Below are 25,767 nucleotides of genomic sequence, written 5' to 3' on the forward strand. Positions count from 1 at the left end.
CTTAAAAGAAAAAATATGCAATTGGGGTTAAGAGAATGTTCCAAGACGTGCAACAAGGATAATTCCAGGCTTGAAGGGCAAGTCCTATGAAGAAAGATTGAAGATTATGAAGCTTCCAAGCCTCAGTTATCGACGTCTGCGTGGGGACCTCATTGAAGTATACAAGTATACTCATGGTTTATACAAGGTCCCCGAAGGATTACTAGAATTTGAAACAAGAACCAACACCAGGGGCCACGGCTATAAATTAAAAAAATTGCGCTGCAACTTCTCCACGCGACAAAATTTCTTCTCGCTTCGAATCACCGACATGTGGATCGAACAGCCTCCCCGATGACATCGTTGGCGCTCCAAGTATGAACGCGTTCAAGAACAGACTAGATAAAGCTATGGAAAAATATATGTTCAGATTTGAAATGCCTAGCACCATATCGAACCCGGTGGAAGTCTAGTTGCTACTTGAAACTATCGTCAGTCATGAAAAGATCCGGTCAAATGAAACAATATTAGATCTTCTGTGAACAAGGCACGAAAAGGAAAAGAATCGGTGACAGGCCACATCAGGCCTACACTTCAGCGCCGAGATCAATATGTTATGTTATGTTAAGAGACCAGGGGATGGCACCTTGCCCAAGCCCATTGTCCTAAGGGTGGAGCAATGGGCCCATTTTAACAACTAAAAAAATAATTTTTCATTAAAAATTGGATAATTCTATAGGCGTCTAATTCAAATCATACATTTCTCATTAGTTGTAACTTTAAACAAAACAAAGAACCACCACGTATCTATTAAAAACTTGATCAAAAATTTAGTTTAAAAAAGGAGTGGGCCCGCTGCCCCATGTTACCCCTACTGGCTGCTTCAAGGGTCGCTAGCAAGTGGCGGCCAGTAAATTGAATCAAGGTTGAGTTTAACGAAGAAGATTAAAATTCAATCATTCAGGTGTCGCATATAATGCACATGCATGGGACATAGATGATGATTCAGCCTGTAACCTTCGGTGAAGTTTCACATCAAGCAGGAATATATATTTTTAAAGATTAAGTTGTTAAAAATGTTAAATTCGACGTTACAGACATAATGTTTGTGTATAATATGTTATACGCATACACTGCAAAAAACAAATCGATGCACAATTATACATGCAAGAAAAGATTCTGACAGTTATCATATGAAGTTTCCGTCAGATTCGAAATAACGAGGAGCATCAGTTCGTTAGAAAATAATGTCTGCAATCCCAGCATTCATATTGTCGTACTAATAAATATTCATTAACTTATATATTGATGTTTTGATTACATTTACAACTCAAAATCTAACGCATTTTACTATGAAGTTACTCAAGTTAATTGAAACAGTTATAATTGACATATTTATTCAGTGTCAATTGAACAAGAATTGAAATGCAACAAGCATATTCTTTGGGCACTTTTGAATAGAATAAATCAATGCCACACCATGAAATAGTTGAAAAAGTAATTATTGGTGAATACGATCATATAGATTATTTGGAAATTCTCCTGATTACGAACCAAACACCAGCTACTGCTGCCGCCGCAGTCAGGATGGACCATCCCCATCCGTTCTTCTTCTCTGGAGGAGCTGCAACTCGAGCTGGATATATACTCCTTTCATATGTTGGCCATGCATATTCTGACCATTCATCTCCTGCACTTTCATATCCTGTATGAACAGAAAGAGATGAATAGCTATAAGATGAATTGAGATCGTAATTTATGGAGTCTGAATTAGAAATATTTTTCTTTCTGGAAACAGACTTCTTTCTGGAAACAGTTTTCTTTCTGGAAACAGATTTCTTTCGGCCTATTTCGGTAGCGCTACCAGTACTCTGGAATACCGCATCAATCTTCTTCTCGCACTCAGCCACAGTCCATTGGTAGGGACACACGAGGTTTTGAGCGGCGTTGAACTTAAAGCATTTATTTCCCTGAATTATTGACTCTGGTCCGTAAGTCCTAGCATTTCCTACGTGAGGGTTTGCCTCAGTATGGTTGTTGGCAACCTGCCTACAGTTCAAGTAAAACCACCTCGCATCTGCATCATTAACTTCGATCGCGATTTCCAGAACGTGAGGGCCATTGCGAACTTTGTTCATGCAGTGCGACACATAAATAAAACCAGGCCGACAATTTTGCAAGGGCGAATGAAATGAATTTAAATCAACTTTCCTGAACCTTCCGTGATATTTTTTCCTAGTTAACAAGACCCGAGTACAACTTCTCGAGTTAAAAACTGCCTGATCGATGAAGTAGAGGTTTGGTCCGAGTTTCTGTAGCACGGTCTCCCACTTGATGGTGAAGCTGACGTTGCCAAAGAAATTGTGATCAGAGCTTGAATGCGAAGGAGCGAACCACAATACCTGAAAATTCAATATGTTATTGCAGATTTGGCAAAGAAAATAAATGAGAAAATAATCCAATAGAGGGACTGTACGAAATGCTTTTATTTGAGTGTGCAAAAATTGAAGTAAGGGCATTTAGACAGATTCATCTGGTTAATATTGATCTCCGCAGGAGTTTTTCCGTAAATTTAACGAGATTGTTAGAGTAAAGAAGCCGAAATGCAACGTTATATAAAATTACAATAGTAAATTGAAATAGACAGAAAAAAAGACATGTACAAGATATCAGTGACGTACTCGACACCGCAGTTTCTTTAGGCCGTTGGTGACGCGTTGCGGAACCAGCATTTCTTTTTTAACGGCCTCCTTGAAGTCATCGAAGTGAACGCATCGGCTAATTTCATCGAGATTAGCATAAGTCGGATTGACTAAAGGCTTCACTGCTTGAAAACTTGTCCAGCTGTCCATTTCGTTGAGACGGTTCAAACAGTTCAGTATTGTGGGTTGGTTGAGAATTTATTGGAATGTTAATCTGCTTTCTGCTTGAAGGCAAAGGATAGAATTAGGAAAAAATGTGTTGAGTTTCTGAAATGAGATTTTTCTACGTGCTACACTGCCTTGAATTTCACAAAGGCAGCCTCCAAAGAAGGAATCAATCATGCATATATTCAAATTAAAAAATGAACTCAAATTAATTTCGGTAGGTGCGAAAGTAAGCACATTTACGGACTACAGACGGAAACATCCAAACGCCGTAACGGCATTACAAGGCCACTTCGGTCGCCACAGCACCCATGTTGCTGGCTTTCAATAAGAACGATTCATTTTTACGAACACTGTACTGCAATTTTCTAGCGATATAGGATTTACTTCGTAGTTATAATGATGCAATGGAAGCCTACACTTACCGGCCTACAAATCATAGTTCAGACTTCAGACCAGTATTATTGGTTTTATTGAAGAGCTGCGAGAAAGGAGACGAACCTGTTGTATGTCAACTTATTTGTCATTGATATATGCACTTGTTTCACACATTTATAATCCGACAAGAGAAAGTTGCACGCTGAACGGTACCAACTGGACCAAAATTTATAAAATAAACCCACTGCGTGCATGCAACATGTACGAGACTACATAGGAGGTTGCACAAATTTTTGCCAATTTAGGTTTTGTACATCGGCGATCTCAGTTTCTCCTCGAGAAGCTGAGAACCTGAGATTACATCATCTAGATAATATAAGAGTCCAAAAATGTTTGGATGTCATCGCGGAAAATAGTTGAGAATAGTGAATCGAGTACCAGTTACGCCACTCAAAAGTCACTACACAAGCATTTAGTTTGTCCAGTTGGTAAGCGTCTCACTAGTGTTCAGAGCTACTTCACAGTTTTATTTTCAACGTGTCCTTCAGTTGAAACTTGTTAATCGAGAAACAATTTTACTAAAGATCGATTTGAAAAATAACATCACACTATTACACCGTAGTTATGATAAACAAGAACAATACTGCGACTGGTAACGACGGCACGACGCCTTATGGCGTCGCACCCATCGCTGATTCACAGCTGATAACCTTGGCCGGGACGCTGAAGTTGCAGGAATCCCCGTTTGCGCGTTTGTGACGCGTCTAAAAGAGTGACACACACGTAATTTATTTTGTTACTGACATTTACTAAAATATTATTGCTTATAAAACACTACTGTCATGCGAGTAGATGAATTCTAAGCTTTCTATGTCATTTAGTTGATTTGTATGTACTTTACATTAAACTAGAACAATAAAAAGAGTATAAATCGAAACCTTTTTGTGGAAGCTCGTGGTTTTAACAAATTCATTTAATATTAAGGAATTTTTGCTTGAATCTCTTGAATAATTCATATCCCACACAGAACTGTACAATCATTTTTATTTTAAATAATTAACAGAAGCATGTCTCAATGAGATCTGTTCTGGGAGTAGAAACAATTAATCCTAAACAGAAAACGGGACAGAAAACTTTTAATATAGGGAGCTTTTGTATATTTTGCGTTTTGGGATCATAAAGAATTGCTCGTTCCCATCATAACATACCATAACATAACAAAACATCGCATAACAAAACATAACATTACATAAATCATTACGATAGTTTGAAACAACTACTAGACTTCCACTGGGTTCGATGTGGTGTTAGGCATTTCAAGTCTGAACATATATATTTTTCCATACCTTCATCTATTCTGTTCTTTCTTGAACGCGTTCATACTCGGAGCGCCAACGATGTAATCGGGGAAGCTGTTCCACATGTCAGTGATTGCAATGCAGTTTTTTAGTTTATAGTCGTGGTCCCTGATGTTGGTTCGTGTTTCAAATTCTAGTAATCCTTCTGGAACCTAGTATAAACCATGAGTATACTTGTATACTTCAATAAGGTCCCCACGCAGACGTTGATAACAGAGACATGGAAGCTTCATAATCTTTAACATTTCTTCATAGGACTTGCCCTTCAAGCCTAGAATTATCCTTGTTACACGTTTTTGAACATTCTCTATTAAATTATTGTATTTTTCAAGTTTCTGTGACCACACGGCGTTTCCAAACTCTAGGTTCGGGCGCATGTACACAACAAAAAACAACTGCTTCATCGCTTCTGCATTTAGGAACTTGTAAGAGTGTCTGATCAGTCCAAGAAGTTTGTTGGATTTATTAGATCTTGCGTTTCAACATGCTTAGAAAATTCCAGCTCCTTGTCGACATAAACTCCCAAATCTTTTTCCACGCTAGGCTTTTCGATCATTACTCTCTCGTTGCAGCCATGTCTTCTCATACCGTAATCTTGCTGTTCCTTGTTCTTCCCGAGGTGAAATACTTTACACTTGAAAGCAATAGAAGGCAGCTGTCACTCATCAGCCCAGTTAACTAAACCGTTAAGATCATCTTGCAATTGCGCTTTATTTGACGCATCCTTCACTGTATAATAAATTTTTGTGTCATCAGCATACACGGAGCACAAGCTGGACGACACAAGCTACATCTGGCAATCTGGCAGATCGATAATGAAAGCAACGAACAAATTAGACCTTGAACGCTTCCTTGTGGCCGCCTGGTCCACATGACTTGTTGGGATTTAGAGCTAAACCAGGCGCTTGAGAACCTCTTCTTCATGTACCATTTCAAATTCTGTTAACTTCGAGCCGACACTGCTTAAGAACTGATTAAGAACGGTAGCCTTGCCCTAATCAGAGGAAAGCATTCGTTGGTCTACTTTCAAATCAGATATACCGTCGTTTGTCATACACTTCGAAATAGCGTGCGAAAAGAAGGCTTTCTGATTCTTTTTTGCATTTTTAGCAATAGTTTTCGAAGTTTTTCAGTGCAGTGCGACAGACTTTTTTAGCTTAATTTTGAGCTCTTGCAAACAGGCTGTAATCAGAATCGCTGCGAGTTTGTAAATAACGCTTGTAGGCTTCTTTCCAGATCTATAACTGAGCTTTAACTGAACTGTTCATCCACTGGACATTTCTACTCCTCCAAGAGTAATCTTAGGTACACAGGTATCAACTGCAGACATAACCGTGTCTTTGAGAGAAGACCATAAATCAGCCACATTCATGTCCTCAACACAGTCCGAAATATTCGCCGCATTCACCGCTTCACGGAGTTTATCATAGTCGCCTTTCGCAAAGTTCAAGCGTTTACGGTTCCGAAGCATCTTTTCTGCACAGCACTTAATACTGATAAAAAATGAATGGTGGTGGCTTTTGCCCAACGGAGCCTTGTGGCGAAGCTCATCTAACATTGATCCTTAACTAGTAAACACCAGATCTAGAATATTTGGGATCTGTTTACCCCTGAAATGGGTTTGCTTGGTGATGTTCTGGATTAAAAATGAGTCTCGCATAGACTCCAAGAACAGGGATGCTGGGTGATTCCAATCTCCTGGAGAGAATTCATCTGCCCAGTCTATGGTTAAAGTCACCAACAATCAACGTATGCGATCTGCTGAAAGTAATGGTTGGTAAAAGGCTGTTTAGTAATTTATCATTATCAGAGGAACTTGTCGCGGCCTCATTGCCAGAAGCCGCAGATGGGTAGGTCAATGAAATACGGATGTTCTTAGTTTTACTGTACCTCTTATATTGAGTCCATCTTCACATGATGTGCTCTGCAAAACAGAGTACCGTAAGAAAGCAGAACTTATATTAACCATATGGGTAATTCTTCTGAACGTTAGCCGGCAACGACTGAGCAATTCAAGACTCTTTAGGATTATTCAGATTTCTATCTAGGCGGCAACATAAAAATATTTTGTCAAGGAAAAGTTCCGCTCAGGGTTATACAGTACAACCTGCCTGGTTAAGTTACACGAGGGAATTCAAAACAGTAATCGCTTCATAATTCATAGGCAATTTGATTAATTCGCACAATCACTTTTATATTGCAGTAAGCTAGAAAATCAGTTTTAGAAAAAACAAACATACGTTATAAATGGGGCAAAACTGCTAGGAAATGACATTTCAAGATCATTTGAGAGAGTTTAACCGGATTCAATGACGCAGAACAATTTTCAGGCCGTGCGTTATGATGAGATATAAAAATAATGCTTGAACATCCCTGTTCATATCACTGACAAATCAGGCAAAATTACACATGAAAATGATGCAAAGTTATCAGACTAACTAATATTCATGTTATCTGAGAGAAACTTAGCACCAGAATTCTTATAAAATACAGGTCAAATATGCTAAGTAATCCTGCATAGCCTATAGAACAAGTTGAGCTACTGGCCAAACAATCAATTTAATGTTGGTAGAAACGATTTCACTGAGTCGTATTGGAGACAGTTGCTATGAGTACACTTTTACAACATGAACAAAATTAGTCACGATAAAATTACTCACTATTTTGTTATCTCTACGTGTCACATCGTTGTTTATCCTGGTAACAGGGGACCCATCGACGCTCTTTTCTTCTTCTTCGGATCCGTTTTTATGAGGACTCGGTTGTTCACCACCCGCCTCACGTCTGGATGGTCAGCAATGGCCAGACTGGAGCGGCCTGTGGATAAAAGGCCAGATTAGACTTTGAAAACTTTGAGGTTGTTTTGTTAGTTCAACAAGCTACTTCAAATTAGATTAGTAAACCGAGCAATGTTAGTCACCCTTACCTATCGGGAGGGCCTACCCAGACAGGGAGCATGGGTCAGATGGTCCAGCCTGGGCATCGACGCTCTTTGACCGCCAAAATTTCGAGTTTAACCCGGAACGCGCATGTCCGTGTATGCGGATAAAAAAATATTAAAACTAAAACTAACAATACCTAATGCTAATGCTGTAGCAATGCTGGGATTTATCCCGGCTCAGCCCTGTTTGGTGATCTATAAGGGACCCCTATGAGGAGGCTATCATTGCCTTTTAGAGAAAGTTCGCACCACACTTATTCTCTATCTAATTGATGCTCTGCAGTTAACATAACTTGATTGACCCCATAAGAGGTTTTAACCCCCAAACCTCTGCTGCACTCATCTTCATTTTAAGTGATGAAAATAATCAAAACCTGGCAACTGAAATTCAACAGGTCCAATTTTCCCCCGGGATTTTTAGGGAGTGTTTCTGTAATACAAATTATGTCTATACACTCGATTGCGATCACAGTTCACAGTTCACTTTTTTTTCAAAACAGAATCCGAGTACGTACTAAAACGTTCTAAAATATTTTGTGCACTTTCTCTTTGATGTATGATGCGGTTACTTCCAACATTATTTACAGGCCTTGATATACGGACATCATTTATACTAATTCCTTGTCCTCCATCTCCTCTGACTGACGTGGGTGGCCGGTGTTGTCTTGACAGCTTGAAACTGATTGACCTGATTTTCCGTGCCTTTCTGTCTGACTCTCTTCTGCCTTCAGTACGCTCTGCTGTCGCGTTTATAAAATAAATATTAACGCGAAGGAACAGGAAACAGAAACTTCTCGCCAACCTCGAGGATTTTTCCGCGAGTTGGAAACAGAACCGACGCCGCCCTTCATTCAAACTGAACGTGCTCTGCGGCTCGAGAACGCTGCAGCTTTTTGTGCTCTTAGTTCGCGATTAAAATTTGTTATTAGCATAAACAATCATTTAAATTGTGCCTGAACTATTGAGTTTGATATCCAGTAGGAGCGAGAACATTTCTTTGTGAGATTAGCTGAACTGTGTTGTGTTGAACCGAAAAGCTTGTGGGTGACTGTGGCGGCCATTGCTAAGCGTGAATCTAAGCTCGTGTGAGCCTGCGAAATTCTTGTGTAAAAACAGTGCCCGATTGTTTTGTACTATGAGTTTGTCAATAACATTTTACGAGTTTAATAATAACAGTTTTATTCTGTCTTGATCATACTCGCCTGACATGTTTTTCCTTNATGAAAACTGTTGAATCAAGCTGTGGAATGCTCGCATTTCTTATATTTGAGTGGCGGTGAAATTTTTAACTTGTATTCAAATTGATTTCTGTCGTAACCAAAATAGCAAACCATATCCTTTGAACTTTATAATGATAAATTTGGTATTTGATTTCATTTCCATTTGCACTATCTCTAATTACATTCTGATCGTGCAGGATTTACGGTGGTTTAATGAAGTAAACATTCAACGAAAATATCAAGCTTTCCTTGGACCTTACTGAATTGAACACGCCGTCAACTGCCTAGACCGCCTTTATATCCTAGGGACCCGGACTAGGCAGCATATCTGCTGAGCAGGATTCTTTACAGTCACCAACAGAGGTCTGCAGGTGTTGGCAGCAGCATCCTTCGAGCGTAGCCTCTTGCACATCATGAAAACGGCTTGGACAAAAAATATTGTCGGATTTTTGAGTATCAATAAAATCCGAGTAAGCTTACTTTAGTTCAAACTCGTCTAACCTCAAAAACAAGACACAAATAATTGCATTATTCTTTGATAACATTGAAGGTCCAAAACATGGAAATGTGTTAGAGTTTAAGACCACTTGAGCAATCATGTTTCAAATCTGCGGCTGCTCGATGAAATTTCAAGTAATTGCTTCTTAAAGGAATGGATACAAAACTCTTGCAATAAGCACTTTATATCGAATCAAACATACCACACTTATGGTAATGCCCCTTTCTTTGGGATTCTACTCCTGACCATAAAATTAAACCTTTTCCGTTGAAATGGAGCACTATTTACTAATCGCAAGATAGCAGCGCTGAGTGAGTAAGCAAGTTGGTGGGAATGATTTCGGTCACTTGTTATCCCCATCTAATGATCTTACTGAATTGAAAAATGCATTCCTGTAGATAGATACATTTGGATATGGCTACTCCACGTAAATCACCTACGATTTCTATTTCAATCGTTCAAACGGAAATCCAGTTAGAAATTAATAACATAATTCCTGCTATGCTACATGGTAAGTCATGATAAATATCAGAATTAGGTGGATTAATTTATGACAATATTGTTTTAAAAACGTGCATGAGCTAGCTCTGATAATTATCAGTGCGGCACTTAAATATTATATAAATTATAAAGCACTTTTAAGTGCTGAACAACATTTTAAAGATTTGCTGACGTCATTAAAAGGTAATAAACATTTGTGATAATTTACTATTCACGATTCTGTTCATTTAAACGTTTTTAATATAATGTGGAAAACGAAAATTGTGGATTGTGTTCTCGCGTCCTATTTCATCCCCACACAAAAAATACCTCAACAACGTTCGCATTTTAATTAAACTGTTATAGTTTCAAATAACCCTCAGAGCTGGGCAGCGCTACTTGGAAATGTAGCGGCTCTACCGCTACCGCTACATGCTCTAAATGTAGCGGGCGCTACCGCTACCGCTACATGCTCTAAATGTAGCGGGCGCTACCGCTACCGCTACATGCTCTAAATGTAGCGGGCGCTACCGCTACCGCTACACCCACTAGATTGTAACGGGCGCTACCGCTACCGCTACAGTAAAATGTAGCGCGCTACATTAGCCGCTACAATGGCCAAAATTATTGGAAATCTCTAAATATTTATTGTTCTGCTATTGGGATTTACTCGATCATTAACATTTAATGATAATAAAACATTTTTAAAACATATCAATGCAACTTTATTGCAATTAACTAACCGAACTAGTATGGGTTACCCCAGGGTTATATACAGTAAATAGATGTTACAGTTATTTTTATGTTTTACCTTCCCTACATGGATGTGAACTTTAATCTACCAATCTAAGAAATTATCCACATATACATATAAAAATCAGTCTTTTTTTTGTATATACGTATATGTGGATTATTTTTGAGATTGGTAGATTAAAGTAGACATCCATGTAGGGAAGGTGAGACATAAAAATAACTGTGTAAAAATAACTGTAAGCAAACTGAAAGATGAAAAAATCTGTGGGGTAACACACAGTGGTAACTGGTAACAACTTAACGTGTAACAACTAACATGTTGACACTAGTAACAGGCTGAGGTTGACAACATTACACCGAAATCTTTCGTACAGTTTCATTCTGTAATTTATATTATGTATGTATCATGCTGGTTTTTAAATAATATTTAATACTATTAAGGGGACCGGCTACCCTAAAAATCGGAAATTTTGGCTTTACCGTTTTCTTGATTCATTTTGTAGCTGCTGAAGAGGCGCGTCTAACGCAGTTTACCGCATGTCTGTGCGTGCTATAATTTTGCGTAAGACAATTTTAAAAATATATATATGAACATTTTTTAACAATATGTACAAAGATTTATTTGAATTAAATCTGTATATATAGATCATTACTCTCGTTAATTACAAAGTGTTTGCACTCGTTTGAAAGCTACAAATGAGACGCGTTCAACAAAGCTACTACCATAGATGTACATGCAATACTTTTTTGTGTAATGCAGTCTTGAACTTTTATAAAATGATCATTTTATATCATTATTTACAAATAAATGGTATTTATATGTCATTATTTAGGTTAATTGCAAAGTGTTTGCACTCGTTTGAAAGCTACAAACAAGACGCGTTTAACAAAGCTACTATCATGGATGTTCATGCAATAGTTTTTGCGTAATGCAGTTGTAAAGTTATGTAAAATGAATATTTTATATACATATATTTATATGTAAAAAGTCCCATTTATAGCCTATTATTCACGTTAAATTGAACATAAATAGGTCTAAAGATGCGTGCTGGTCCCTTGAATGCAAATAATTGGCAATGAGAAAGCTTGGGCTACAATATCAAGACTTTTTGGGCATATTCTTCTGTTATCAATGAATTTTACTTTATTTGGCTCCCCTGAACAATTTAAAAATCCAAAAAACGCCATCTTAAAAAAATTATAACTCCAACCGTTTTCAAGCTACGGCAATGAGAGACATGCCATTTGATTTGTAAAAACAATACCTAGCGACTCTAGAGGCCTTTTTTTAATATGTGCATGGTTTGACTTACATATGGGAGGGGAGGAAGGTGGGGGGTTAAAAATGTGAAAAAAATGGGAAGAACGCGAAAAAAACAATGAAGAAAATCAAAAATCGGGGCTCTACAGTCGCTAGATATTGTTGTTACAAATCGAATGATATGTGTCTCGACATTGTAGCATGTGATTCGCAAAAGTTATAAACTTTTTTACAGTACCCCTTATTTGCCGTTTTCTATTAATTTCACGTTTTCTTTCATTTTTCTAAATTTACATGAACAAAAAGGTCTTAGATTTCTGTTTACATATGTGTACCAAGTTTCAAAACGATCCGTCTGTAAACAAAAAAGTTTTGTTGGAGGGTAGCCGGTCCCCTTAAGTAAAATCTAAAGGTTTTATCTATAAATGTAGCGGTAGCGCTGTAGCGGCAAAACCTCGTATCGCTACTTAAATATGTAGCGGGCGCTACCGCTACCGCTACATTGTCTTAAATGTAGAGCCGCTACCGCTACCGCTACTTAAAATGTAGCGGCCGCTAGTCCAGAAAATTGTACAACATTAAAGATGTTGATCCCTACGAAGTGCCGGCAAAGCAGTGGTGTGCAGATTTTGCAAGCCTGCCTCCCTGATTTACTAAACTATTTTGTGTTTGGTGTCAGCCAATAAACCTTGTAAGAATTCAGGGCACACAAGACGTTTGAAGCTTTCAAGCAATTTGTGGATGGATGGGTACAGGAGATATACACCCGCGTGTATTTCTCCAGCCACAAACCAGCCTACTGCAAGAACACTGTCATTGCTGCCAAGATGAGGACAATGGATCATGAGTGCATGACAATGTAATATGATCTGTAAATATTATTACATTTTATTCTTACTCACGTAGCTTGACTACTGGCAAGTAACAGATTTTGCCCCAGGAAACTATATAGTATCCTATATCATAAATATTACAGTAACAGTTATAACTTTCTGCTTTCAAGTGATTCACTCAATGCGGTTGAAAGAAAAACTGCTGAAACTTTGGGTCATTGCTGTTGATGATGGCACCATAATATCAGCTCACTGCGACTGTGTCGCAGAGGTTGGAGAGACGTGCACACATGTTGGAGCGGTACTATTCAAAGTCGATGCCATCGTAAGATGCAGAGAGAAAACAACAGTCAGTCAGTAACAGGTCACTCGTCGACGTCTTGTGGTAACGTCGAGAACTTCGCTGCCTTGGCCTTCCTTCACGGCTGGTAAACTGAAGAAACGAATGCAGTAGTCCAGTTTTCTGTTTAAATAGTCGTGAGATCGACTGGTACATCCAACAACGGCGCAGTAGTGTCCCATCTTCAAGCAAAAGCTTCAAAAAGAGACAAGCGCAGTAGATTGAACATCTAGGCGAAAGCTAGACCATGCTACAAATATGGCAGCCGATCCCACAACGCATCTCGCGATTCGGTGCCGTGACGTCATCCTTGCGAGCTCGATTTTATTCATAAGAACGAAACATGACACAATATGTTCTTCAGTTAATACGGCCTGACAAATAAAGAGGCTGAATGGGGTCAATTGGAAGTATTGAAATTATCTGTCAGTTGTTTTCTGCAGAAAATAAAGTCAAGAAATGTTCGGAATCGAGACCGGGTATCGTTCTTCAATATTGGAGCAGTGTTATCCTCCTCCCTAGAATGATCATTTGAAGATTCTGGCGCACCCGAATTCTGATTTTTTGTATCCGACATAAATGACGGTTGAGCAGTGACTGAAGGAGGGCTTCGTGTCTGACTCCGCGACGGCATTCCGGAAGAGCTGCTGGTTGGAACGATTCTCAATACCTTTTCTGTTTGCACTTCGCAGTCGTCTTTAGTAGAACCGGAAACCGCAGAAACATTATTCCGGGGCTTTGCTTCAGAGGCTGGTTCCGCGACGCAATTGTAGTTGGGTGCAGCAGCGGTCTTCATTTGCTCTTCGCACTCGTCTTCAGTAGAAACTGAAACACCGCAAATCAAATTTTGAGGTTCTGGGTTAGAGACGATCATGTCAAAATCAGTTGAATAAAGATCACAATCACTGGAGACTGAATGGGAAAATTGTTTATTCCTGAAAGATCTTATCTTGGTATTGATTGCAATCAGCAGTCTGTAAAACCGCATGGATGTTCTCCTCGCACTCAGTCGCAGTCCATTGGTAGGGGCACAAAAGGTTTAGGGCTGCGTTGAACTTAAAGCATTTATTTCCCCGAATTATTGATTCTGGTCCGTAAGTCCTAGCGTTTCCTACGTGAGGGTTTGCCTCATTATGGTTGTTGGCAACCTGCCTACAGTTCAAGTAAAGCCATCTCGCATCGGCATCATTAACTTCGATCGCGATTTCCAGAACGTGAGGGCCATTGCGAACTTTGTTCATGCAGTGCGACACGTAAATAACATCAGGCCAATAATTTTTCAAGGGTGAATAGAATGAATTTGGATCAACTTTCCGGTACCCTCTGTCATAATTTTTTTGTGTTAATAATACCCGAGTACAACTTCTCGAGTTGAAAACTGCCTGGTCGATGAAGTAGAGGTTTGGTCCAAGTTTCTGTTGCACGGTCTCCCACTTGATGGTGAAGCTGACGTTGCCAAAAAAATTGTGATCGGAGCTCGAACGTTATGGAGCAAACCCACAATACCTGAAAATACGATAGTAAAAGTAAAAATAAAATAATATGCGTTTAAAAATTAATTTTTAAAGACAACACTTCTGAAGAATCCAGTGACTTCGAGGTTACAAATGTACAATGAATTTATAATTTTATTTTCAAATATAAAATAAATTAATTTTAAAAAATTTTCATTATATGCAACTTCTGTAAATTTCCAAAATTATTTATTCTGTCAACTGATTCATGCATTGTCTCTGACTTTATGCAAGTGTGCAAAATTTCAGATCGATTGGACAGGTAGAAGTGTGTTATATATCGATTATAAGATTTGTAGCAGACAGACAAACAAACAAGAAGTGAAGTTAAAGAGAAGTGTTGTAAAAAAATCATGCTTTCATGTTATGCTAGATTCTTTCAAAAAAATGAATGAGAGAATAATGCAAGTTATCTTCTGAGCTAAACGCTTTCAATTTTGCGTGAGGCAAAGTTGTATTTCATATTGAAAGGGTGAGATAGTATGGGTCATTACAGTAAAAGTATATTTTATCAAATTTATGATATTGTTGCTACAATAATTATACATTTTAATCAGAATTATCTCTGCAACAGTTTATCTAAAAATTTCATAAACGTTTTTAAGGTAAGATTTTTTAAGTTAAGAAGTTTAAAGCGTAATCTGACATGGTTTATTATGAACACACAACAACATAATTAACCGTATAATATACCAGTGAACCGTAAAATACCAGTGATGTATATTGATTAACGTAAATTAATGAACCGTATAATATACCAGTGAACAGTGACGTACTCGACACCGGAGCTTCGTTCGGCCGTTGGTGACCCGTTGCGGCACCAGCATTTCCTTCAGAACGGCTTCCTTGAAGTCATCGAAGTGAACGCATCGGCTAATTTCATCGAGATAAGCATACGCCGGATTAACCAGCGGCTTCACTGCTTGAAAAATTGTTCCATTATCCATTTCCTTCCGACGGTTCACGCGGCTGAGAACTGTGCTGTGGTATGTTGGAAAATTCCAACATAAACTTTACTTGGAGGCCACTGATATAAATCGTAAAGGATATTAATGCCGTGCGATAAAATTCTTGTGCAAATTGCGTTTTTTCTTAATTTAAAAATTTAGATTAGACGAAACCAATCGAAGACGGGCAGAAAAAAAGTAAAAAAAAATAGAAAGAATGAATGAAAATAAGAAAAGAATTGCTCCTGTCAAAAATCAAAGTAAAAAATATGAGCTCAAGTTCATTGCGGTAAAGTAACATATTTATGGAACATGGTCTATAAACAAAAACCGCCGCAAGTCATTACCCGAAAAACCACTCTTGTCGCCACAGCACTTATGACTTACGTATGTCGCCGGCCTTCAATAGCAACGATCAATTTTATGAGCAAAACTGGCCTGAACCATCACTTTCTAGCGAGATCGATCCAAAACAGTTGCGTAGTTTAAATTTTTTAATCGAACCCTACAAAATTTAGTTCTGCCCACTGACATGTATTATTCAATTTAATTAGGAGCGGCGAGATTAGTGCAGCAATATTAGCAGAGTGACGAATCAAGAGTCATCGACGGATGTACTTGTTCAACGCATTTAGAACCCGACAAGGGAAAATCGCACGCTGAATGGGAGTAACAGGTCGTAAATTTATAGTGAATAAAAGTTTCATTATATTTTGTGGACTACAAAACTAGCAACAAGTAGCCTGAAGAAGGTTAGAAAAAGACTAGCCAACAACAAGAAGTAGCCTGAAGAGACAACGAAGTTGCTCAATTTTTTAAATATATTGCAGATCTCAACATCACTTTAGTAATTAAGGTTACATCATTTTCATAACTAAAAACTGTCTGGACTGCCGGCTAAAATAATAAGTTATGGAGAGAGTAAACAAAGTTGCAATTTCGCCAGCCAGAAACACTCAATGTCTCAAAGTTAGTCCAGCTGGTGAGCGTCGCACAAGTGTTCTGAGCAGCGAGCTCTCTCATTGTTTTATTTTCGAAGTAAATTTTGTTGAAAGTTCGTTATCCAGAAGCATTTTCTTTAATGACCTAATACTAAAATTTTACGTAACACAACCCTATTACACCGTAATCATAATAAACAAGATCAGTAGTTTGCTATTCTGATTCTGGCAATGACGATGACGCATATAAACCGGTACTGCGATGTACTGACATTGACGCTGGCCGACTGATCAGTGATCACTGTTCGAACAACTTTGGTGACGGTGTTGCAGCAAAGGCCGATTGCCAGTTTGTAAAACATCTGGCATTGTTTTGTTAGTGTCATTTAATTAAGATAGAAATTATATAATAGACTATATCATGCGTGTAGATATATGACCATCTTTCAATAATATTTAGTCGATTGATTTGCACCACACATTTGACCTATACATACATTTACATATATATATATATATATATTATAAATTGAATCCGTTGTGCGAAAAGATGTGGTTTTAACAAATTTATTCAATATTATAGAAATTTGGCTTGAACTTCTCAAACATTGTATTTTAAACAGATCATTCGCCAATTTATTTTATATACGTTATTATGAAGAGCGGAACGTACGTAGTTCCTAGCCCTAGAAAACAAGTTCTCCGGACCGGAACGGAGAACGCAACAAAAAACTTTTAATATAGGAGACATTTATAAATTTTGCACAGTGGGATACAAAGGGGAAACTTTGATAGGTTGCGGAATTTGATCCACTTCTTGGCTATAACCAATTCCTGGCCAAATAAAGTTATTGGGCATTCGTTCGTTAACACCTTTATTGCTGAAAATCCATAGGACCGTGTTCATGAAAAGTATAATCAACCTAATGAAATCATTTAAGCAATGAGTGACAACATCCACGAATTAATCCAAAAGTTATGCATTTGAAATTTAATCATGCCACAATATTTATTTGACTAAAAAGTAATCGAGACCTAGCGCAATCTAAATGTTCTACTTTGTGAGTGAATGTCCGACTGAAGGGGCTTATTTAAACTGCGCTCCCTTGCCTCTTGCTGCAGCAAAAAAAAAGGCCCAGGAAGACTTAACGGAGACTGTTTATCGTTATTCATCAATAGTGTGATACCATTTACAGTGAAGAAATGGGCGGTTGAATCTGTTGGGACATTGGAATGACAGAGTTCCTGGAATTGTGACTCCGAGAGAAAGTCGCATTTTGACGGCCAAAATCTTTGGCGGACTGGCAGGGTTTCTCGGTCGTAATTTGTATTTCCAGGAACGCTTTACAAAACGCTATAAGGACGAGATCGCGTACAATAGTATGGTTGAAAGCGTGAAATACATAAATTGGAGAGTAAAATTTGTAAAAATGTCTATTTGATTATGCCAATGTGAGCATCTATAAATGAATTGAATTAGTGTCAGAGTTCATGATCTCTTTATTAAATTAAGTTTCAACTGGTCGACCGTACGATTGAAACTTCAAGTGATCTAAAATGTTACGTCTGAAATAATTTGCCAGTTTTTAAATAATAATATGACAGTTTCTTCTAATTGTTAGCTTTTAAGGAATAATTCATTTTCAAAAGCAGACAATCATCTCGTCTAATTTCATCTTAAATTTTTTAACTACTCGCTACAAATCAGATAGCCATGCTACATCGTTCTGATTCGTATCATAGAGAACACGATCTTGGATCGTCAACACAAATTAATTTGAGATGAACAGCCGTGTTCAAAAGCGAGGTGGCGCATCCAATTACTCTTTATGCTTCATTACAATTATGAAGTTTATCGTTGACACGACCTCACTCAGAAACAACATTGTAGAGAGATCTATGTGCCACTCCTCCTTTAAAATTGACTACAAACTTACAACAATTCACCTCTGTTTCGGAGATACTCTTGCATCGTACAGTAAAATACAGCCATTTCGTCGTGAATTTCAACATTAATCATGAATAGCAAGTCGTTAAGAGTAATTTTGGTCGTTTGTTGCTTCCGAGATAATTTTATTGAATTGCAAAATGCATATCTGCGAATTGATGAATTACAAAAAACTACTCCACTTCAAATCGTCAGTAACTCGAATTCCATGCTTTGAAAACGGGCATCCAGGAGGAAAACAACAACACAATTCCTTTTATACTGCATGGTACGTAATGATATACGCGCAAATGCGATAAATCATTGTACGACTAAATCATTTTATTGATTGTAGCTGTGAAATAGTGCTTACCATAATTTTACAAATTGCTCATTCAATAATAAGAAAATAAGCATTTGCGGTAAATTTTTTACTTTTTATTCTTTTTAAGATTTTTACAGGGTTATAGAAATTGAAGGAGAGTGTATCCGCATCCCCTTACACCCATACGCTCGCAATATTTGCCCCCAATGACGAATGCATAATAATAAGACTAATCGAAGTTTCAAATGATGCTACAATTTTATTGAAGCGACATGCGCGGACACAGGAGCATCAGTTACTTTAGTTGATTGCATTAAATACATTGATTACTTTGTATTTCTTCCTGAGTTGCTCGCCAAATGTTAATCATCTAGGTACTGTTTCATTAGTTTCAAGGAACTGCAGCTAACCTAACGCAAAGCTTCAAAGTTTACCGATTATTGTGAAGCTCATAGTCGACAACGTGAATATTTAGACTCTGCAATAGTATTTGACACATTGGAGTAAACTTTGGTGTTGCTGATTTTAATATAAGCCACGATGTACACAAAATTAACTTAATACGTAAAATATGTCCTGATATATGACAGGAATTGTACTTAGGACGAATTTTGATTCAACAAAAATTTGAATTTTCATATGAATGCGAAACATGCCACAATATGTTGTCAAGTAGTCGATTGCGATTTAAGTGCTGAATTACGTCAATTGGGAGAATTGATATTGTCTCTGTTGCTTCCTGCAACAAATAATGTTAAGGAATCTTTGGTATCGAGACCGGTTTTCGTTCTTCAATATTGGAATGGTGTAACACCAAGCACTGAAATGATCGGTTGAAGCCCCTGAAATAATCAGTTGAAGCCCATTCATGGTCCCTTTGTAGGGACCATGAATGCCTGTAGAGAACTAATTCAGTCAAAGAAGTAAAAAGCCTCGTACCCTACGGAACAACTGATATCTTCCGTCCGTAAGGCCAGTCTAGTCAAGAAAAGTACAAGAATCGGCGACAGGCCTATCCAGGCCTATTTATTTAATGCCGAAGATACTATACTATACTAAAAGTCGAAATGCGAAAACACACGCTCTGGTGAAAATAGTTGATGTTTTAAGAAACTTTCGTGTACAAGTCACCATTGACGAGGTTTGCAAGAAAATTCATACGTTGCGTTCGCAATTCCATCGTGAAATGAATTTCATCGCAAATGAATTCCATTACATATGAATTCCATATCAATTCCATCATCCTGCTTTTGGGTGGGTGGCATTATTTTCTTTAACAGACTGTCAAACAAGTCCACTGGCAGTGTAATATAATTTTGAAAGTCTGATGCATTCGCAACAAGCTGATTCTTTGAAAATGTACTTGCGTGAGCAAGTACATCTCTCTTTTGCAACCTCTCCTCTTTGCAACCAATTTTTCACCCAAATACGGCGACGCCTACATATTTTAACAGCAGCACACCGGAGAACAATGGCCCATAACTCAAATTTAGATACATCCATCCTCACTGACGTCTAATAACTGACGTCTAATAACTAGCATCTAAATCTAATCTTCAAAGCGCGCGGTCTCAAGCTACCGAGTACAAAAATAAGTGAGAACGGTTGTGGGCGGTGAGGCGCTGCAGTAGGCGCCTCACCGCCCATATCGTTGCCCATAGTGTAAACAGGCCTTAAGCCCCTTTCACACAGGGCAGTAAATACTGCCAGCGTCTGACGGTATTTACCGCCGAACCTTAGCGGACATACGAAATGTGCACTGCTGTTCACACACGACTGCTTTTACCGCGGCGTAGAATTTGTCGCCTGGCACCCGCGTGTGTCGCGCTAAAACTGCGGCGGTAGATTTGCCGCGACAGTTTAGCTTGCAATGGTATTCAATGTACTCTTTCATACTGGGCGGTTTTTGACGCCACATCCTAGCAGACAGTTGGGCCGTATTTTAGGTGCATAATAAACGGCACTGCAAGACTGGTAGATTATAGACCGATATTGTTACATAAATATCGGTACATAAATATTGTTACATAAACATAAAAATATTTCCTTGAAGTGATTGAGATATATTTCATAAAAGATATATTTTCCATAAAATATATAGGTATTTCTATAGAGATGTATTTACATTATTCTCACATAGAGATATATTTCCATATAGAAATATTGTTACATAAACTTAGAGATGGACTGATGGTGCATAACGTACTGCAAGACCGATAGATCCCAGCGGTAAAAACCGCCTCGTGTGAAAGATTGCGCGGGAAATACTGCCGCGGCATTTTTGACGCGCGCGGTATTAGTCGCCCTGTGTGAAAGCTGCTTAAGACGGCCGAGGCGGCACTGGGCACAATCGACTCAGTCGACCGGCTGAAAACAACTTGAGGGGCTCTGGGTGCAATGCAACAGCTAGTCGCCTCTGAAGTCGTCAATCATCAATTCATCACAAATTTTAATTGCGCCGACTAGTCGACTCAATCAACCGACCCAACTATTCGCCTCGTGTATGAGCGAGCACCTTTACTGGAGGCCTTGGTGCTAGCTGTCGTTGAGATTTCCGGTCGTATTTTGTACTCCGCGAAATAGACCGAGGGCTTTTTTTATGTAGCCGGTCGATATACGGTAGCTATTGGGCGGGGATAGTTTACGATCCGTGGTGGAATAGTTTCATCAATACGTATTGAAGCTTCAAGTTCGATGGATGAAGGACTTGAATTGCTGCTCGTTTGGACAGCAAAAGTCAGCCTCTTCTCGAGTTGCTCTTCACTTTCATCTACTGTAGGAACTGCAGGCGTGCAGGGCCGTGTTCATTTCGAGAATCTGTATCAAATACTGGTCTAAAATCTGAAACACAGAAACCATGATTTTGCTGGACAACGTCAGAAGCAAGTTGGTCGCTATAACTACTGCTTGTTCGGACATCGGTCTCCATCCCTTTGTTTTGCTCCTAACAATCCTCAACAGTGGTGCATGCAAAGCCGCACGAATTACTTTGGGACGTTGCATTAGTGATCAGATACTAGTCGCAACAAGGACCACTACTTCTGCTCCTTTGGACATATTGGTCCACTCGCTTTCGTTCTCGGCAGAAACTGAACGTTCACGTAATCACGTCCCTGCTTTAGGAGCACTGCATCAGCGACTGCCTCCATTGATGATCTGTGGCGGCTTGGAATTTTAGATTTCCACATTTCTTTGTTATGCTTCTTAAGATCATCCAACGCAAAGTCAAAAATGTCACAAACGACATTAGTATAGTATCTTCGGCATTAAAGAATAGGCCTGTCGCCGATTCTTGTACTTTTCTTGACTAGACTGGCCTTTTGATCAGATCTTTTCAACGGACGGTAGATTTAAAAATCGCTTCTATATATCAATTGTTCCGTAGGGTACGAGGCATTTTAAGACTAAACATATGCTCATGCATGGCCTTGTTTAGTCTGTACTTGAGCGCATTCATACTCGGAGCGTCAACAATATATTCAGGGAGGCTGTTCCACATGTCAGTGACTCGAAGCGAGAAGAAATGTTGTCGCGTGGATAAATTACACCGCAGTTTTTTTAGTTTATAGCTGTGGCCCCTGGTGTTGGTTCTTTACGGGCTCGAAAGGATGACGTCACGGCACCGAATCGCCAGATGCATTGTGGGATCGGCCGCCATATTTGTAGCAGGGTCTAGCTTTCGCCTACGTGTCTTTTTGAAGTTTTTGCTTGAAGATGGGACGCTACTGCACCGTTGTATGATGTACCAGTCGTTCTCACGGCCATTTAAACAGAAAACTATACAATGGAATGCGTTTATTCAGTTTACTAGCCGTGAATGCCGTGTATATCGTATCAGTTTATGGCTCGTACTGATATACGTATCGCATACCAGTTTACCAGCCGTGAATATTTATTATATACGATACGATACATTTCCCAGGGGCAAAATCTGTTACTTGCCTTTAGATAAGCTACATAAGTAAGAATAAAACGTAATAATATTTACAGATCAGATAACATTGTCATGATCCATAATCCTGCAGCGATGATAGTGTTGTTGCAGTTGGCTGGTTTGTTGGAAGATCAAAATGATTCGCTTTGTTCTATAACATCAAATGTTTCGAGTTTTTTTACATTGCCTTTCAATTTCAATATAAATTTGTTTTGCAAAACGTCGAGGTTTCTGGTGAATTGGTGTGTTGTTGGTCAGTTCTGTGGTCTGAGGTGTCACATGAGCTCGTCCAATATCGGGATCGGTATTACTATGAGCCGTTCGAACCCAGGTTACTTGGTAAGCATTTGATAAAATTCTATCCTTTTCCTCTTCAAAAAGGTGGAAAGGAATTTCATTTTCCATTCTCAGAAGGTTCCATTCATCAGCATCATTATCTTCGTCCAGTTGTACTACCAAACTAACTCTACCAAGTACATCGCCTTTCTTGATTCGTTGAAGTTTCGTTTCTCCATCGCCTGTACCCATCCATCCACAAATTGTTTTTAAGCTTCAAGCGTCTTGTATGCCTTGAATTCTTGCAAGGTGTATTGGCTGACCTCCAAACACCAAATAGTTTAGAAAATCACCGTGTTAAACGGGAGGCAGGTTTGCAAAATCTGCAGATCACGGCTTTGCCGGCACTTCGTTGGCATCAACATCGTTAATGTCGAACAATTTTCTTAAATATCGCTCGGTCTCTCACTGAAGGAAGGAGTTTTTGACAACAGCCTAATCCTTTTTGCTTTGTTCTTTCTTTCTCCATTGCAACCAAAACGTCCAAATGTGTAGGAACGAGAGAGTAAGCTGAGGCGCCAATGTGATACAAAGATGGCGGCGTAGCAATAACGCGGCTAACGTGGATACGCGGGAGCTTGGCGAGCCCGATACTTCAATGAGGTCACTACGCAGGCGACGATAACGGAGACTGAGAAACTTCATAATCTTCAATCTTTCTTCCCTTTAACTTGCCCTTTAATCCTGGGATTATCCTTGTTGCACGTCTTTGAACACTCTCAACTAAATTTTTGTCCTTTTCAAGTCTCGGTGACCACACAACGTTTCCAAACTCTAGGTTTGGGCGCACGACAGAGGTGAACAACAGCTTCATCATTTTTATATCTAGGTACTCGTAGGAGCGTCTGATCAGCCCAAGCAGTTTATTGGATGTATTAACTTGCGTTTAAATATGCCTATACAATTTTAGCTCCTTGTCGACACTAACTCCAAGATCTTTTCCACGCAAGACTTCTCAATCATAACCCTCTCGTTGCAACCGTATCTTCTCATGCTGTAAGCTTGCTGTTCATTGTTCTTGCCGAGGTGAAGTACTTTATACTTTTCAGCATTGAAACGCAGCTGCCACGCATCAGCCCAGTCAACTAAACTATCAAGATCATTTGGCAGTTGCATTTTATTAGACGCATCCTTAAACTGTATTATAAAATTTTGTGTCATCGTCATATATGGAGCACACGCTTGACACTACTTCTGGTAGATCGTTTATAAAAGCGACGAACAAAACAGGTCCAAGAACGCTACCTTGCGGTACGCCAGTAACGCCACTGCGCACAGTTACCCAGTCTGATACGGTTCCGTTAATGCTGACACGTTGTCTTCTGCCTACTAGGAAATTCCTGATCCATTGGAGTATATTTCACTCTATTCCCAAAGAATTCACTTTACTGAAGAGTCGCTCATGCGGAACACTATCAAATGCCTTGGCAAAATCGAGGTACAGTGCATCCACTGGCACCCTCTCGTCCAGCAGGCGAGTCCAATTATTCAAGGTAGACAGGAGATTAGTGGTGCATGATCTGCCAGCAATAAAGCCATGCTGACAGTCTGATAGATGATGGTTAACATTTTGAGGCACTGATGGAGATACTGTTTGAACGGAAAAATAACTGCCAATTGGGACAGTGGTAGTCTTAGCCTTTTCGATTAGTTCCGCACAACTTCTATTTACTGTTGAAACTGAGTGGCCAGGAACATTATTCTGAAGGTCAATATCAGGTACTATTCCCGTGTTAGAACTGCTCGGTTGAACGGTGGCCTTCAACGCATACTTGCATTGCTCCTCACGAATAAGCCTATATAGAAGACCCCGGAAGACAGTGAAAATAATTTTGTCATTTTTATCATGAGATGATGGCAAGACAGGATTGCTGACGATCGGGAAACCCCCATCATTGATCTGCTCCCCACCACTATCAACTGTGGAACCTCAAGGGCTGCAAACATAATTTTGGAGCGCTACATCAGATACTTATCTTTCGCTGGAGAGGCAACTTGGTGGCACGGCAATCTCCAGTATTTTTATTAGCTTTCGACTCCCAACCGCCAGTGAAACCGTAAAGTCACGAGCACAATTTTTTGAAGTTACATCGGATGTTATGTCCCATGTCGGTGAGGCTACTTGGTGGTGCAGCAACCTCCAATATTTTGATTTGCTCTTCAATCTCAACCGCTGTTGAATCCGAAAAGTCCTGAATACGATTTTTTTAGTTAAATCGGATACCAGTCCCATGTCGAAGAGGCTACTTGTGGCACAGCAGCAACCAGTATGTGGTCTGATATTCGTATAGTATTTCGGTCTCCCATCCACTGTTGAAACTGAAGAGTCACGAGCACAATTTTTTAAGTTGCATCGGATACTACTCCCATATATAGGAGGAGAGGCCACTTTTTGGCACGGCAGCCTTCTACATTTTTATTCGCTCATCAGTCTTGTCCAATGCAGAAACCAAAAGGTTTCCCTAAAAAAGCCTCTAACATAGCCTCTAACGTAGCCGAAAGGTTACGAAATTGATTTTGTGACTTTGCAGCCGATACTAGGTCCTTGGCAAAGAGGCCACTTGGCGGTAAAGTGGTCTCCAACAATTGATTTGCTCTTCACTTGAATCCACAGTGGAGACTGAAAGATCACAAACGTGATTGTGGAACGTTGCATCAGAGACTGATCTAATATTGAAAAGGCAGCTTGTCGCCCCTATTTTGATTCGCTTTCCTTTCTTATCTTTCTTAAACTGAAAGGCCACAAACATGATTTTGGTGCTGTTACCGCGCTAGCGGATGGGGCAAACACGTAGTCCAATAATTCAGAGAATTAAGTGAATAGTGGAAGCTACTAATGTGTCGAATGAAAGAGTATTTTTATTAAGATTATATTTAGGGATAGTTACAGCAAATAAGGTAGAAGCAGCATTGATCAGTGACTCTAGATGGCAG

The 25,767-nt window shown here is 39.2% G+C and overlaps 1 protein-coding gene across 2 annotated transcripts; it reads right to left on the reverse strand.

Moving 5' to 3' along the window:
- Positions 1-835: 835 nt before the first annotated feature.
- On the reverse strand, positions 836-15,596 carry LOC108665550. 2 transcript variants are annotated; one of them, XM_018152315.2, is made up of 2 exons: positions 15,200-15,596; positions 836-2,381 (listed from the first exon to the last, which is right to left on the reverse strand). In XM_018152315.2, exons 1-2 carry the CDS (start codon positions 15,368-15,370, stop codon positions 1,506-1,508), a joined length of 1,047 nt encoding a protein of 348 aa, XP_018007804.1. In that variant the 5' UTR covers positions 15,371-15,596; the 3' UTR covers positions 836-1,505. The 2 variants fall into 2 exon arrangements, with proteins under 2 accessions (XP_018007804.1, XP_018007803.1); XM_018152314.2 differs by lacking the exon at positions 15,200-15,596 and adding an exon at positions 2,661-3,572.
- Between the last annotated feature and the right edge of the window lie 10,171 nt (positions 15,597-25,767).

This window comes from Hyalella azteca, unplaced genomic scaffold, assembly GCF_000764305.2.
Source record: "Hyalella azteca isolate HAZT.00-mixed unplaced genomic scaffold, Hazt_2.0.2 contig7278, whole genome shotgun sequence".
NCBI classification, from domain to species: Eukaryota; Metazoa; Arthropoda; class Malacostraca; order Amphipoda; family Hyalellidae; genus Hyalella; species Hyalella azteca.

Coding starts and splice junctions, on each gene's coding strand:
- LOC108665550 (XM_018152315.2), bottom strand. CDS start 15,370: ATGGATAATGGAACAATTTTTCAAGCAGTGAAGCCGCTGGTTAATCCG. Junction 2,382..15,199: donor GAACGAAGCTCCGGTGTCGA/GTACGTCACTGT, acceptor TTGAATTTTCAG/GTATTGTGGTTCGCTCCTTC.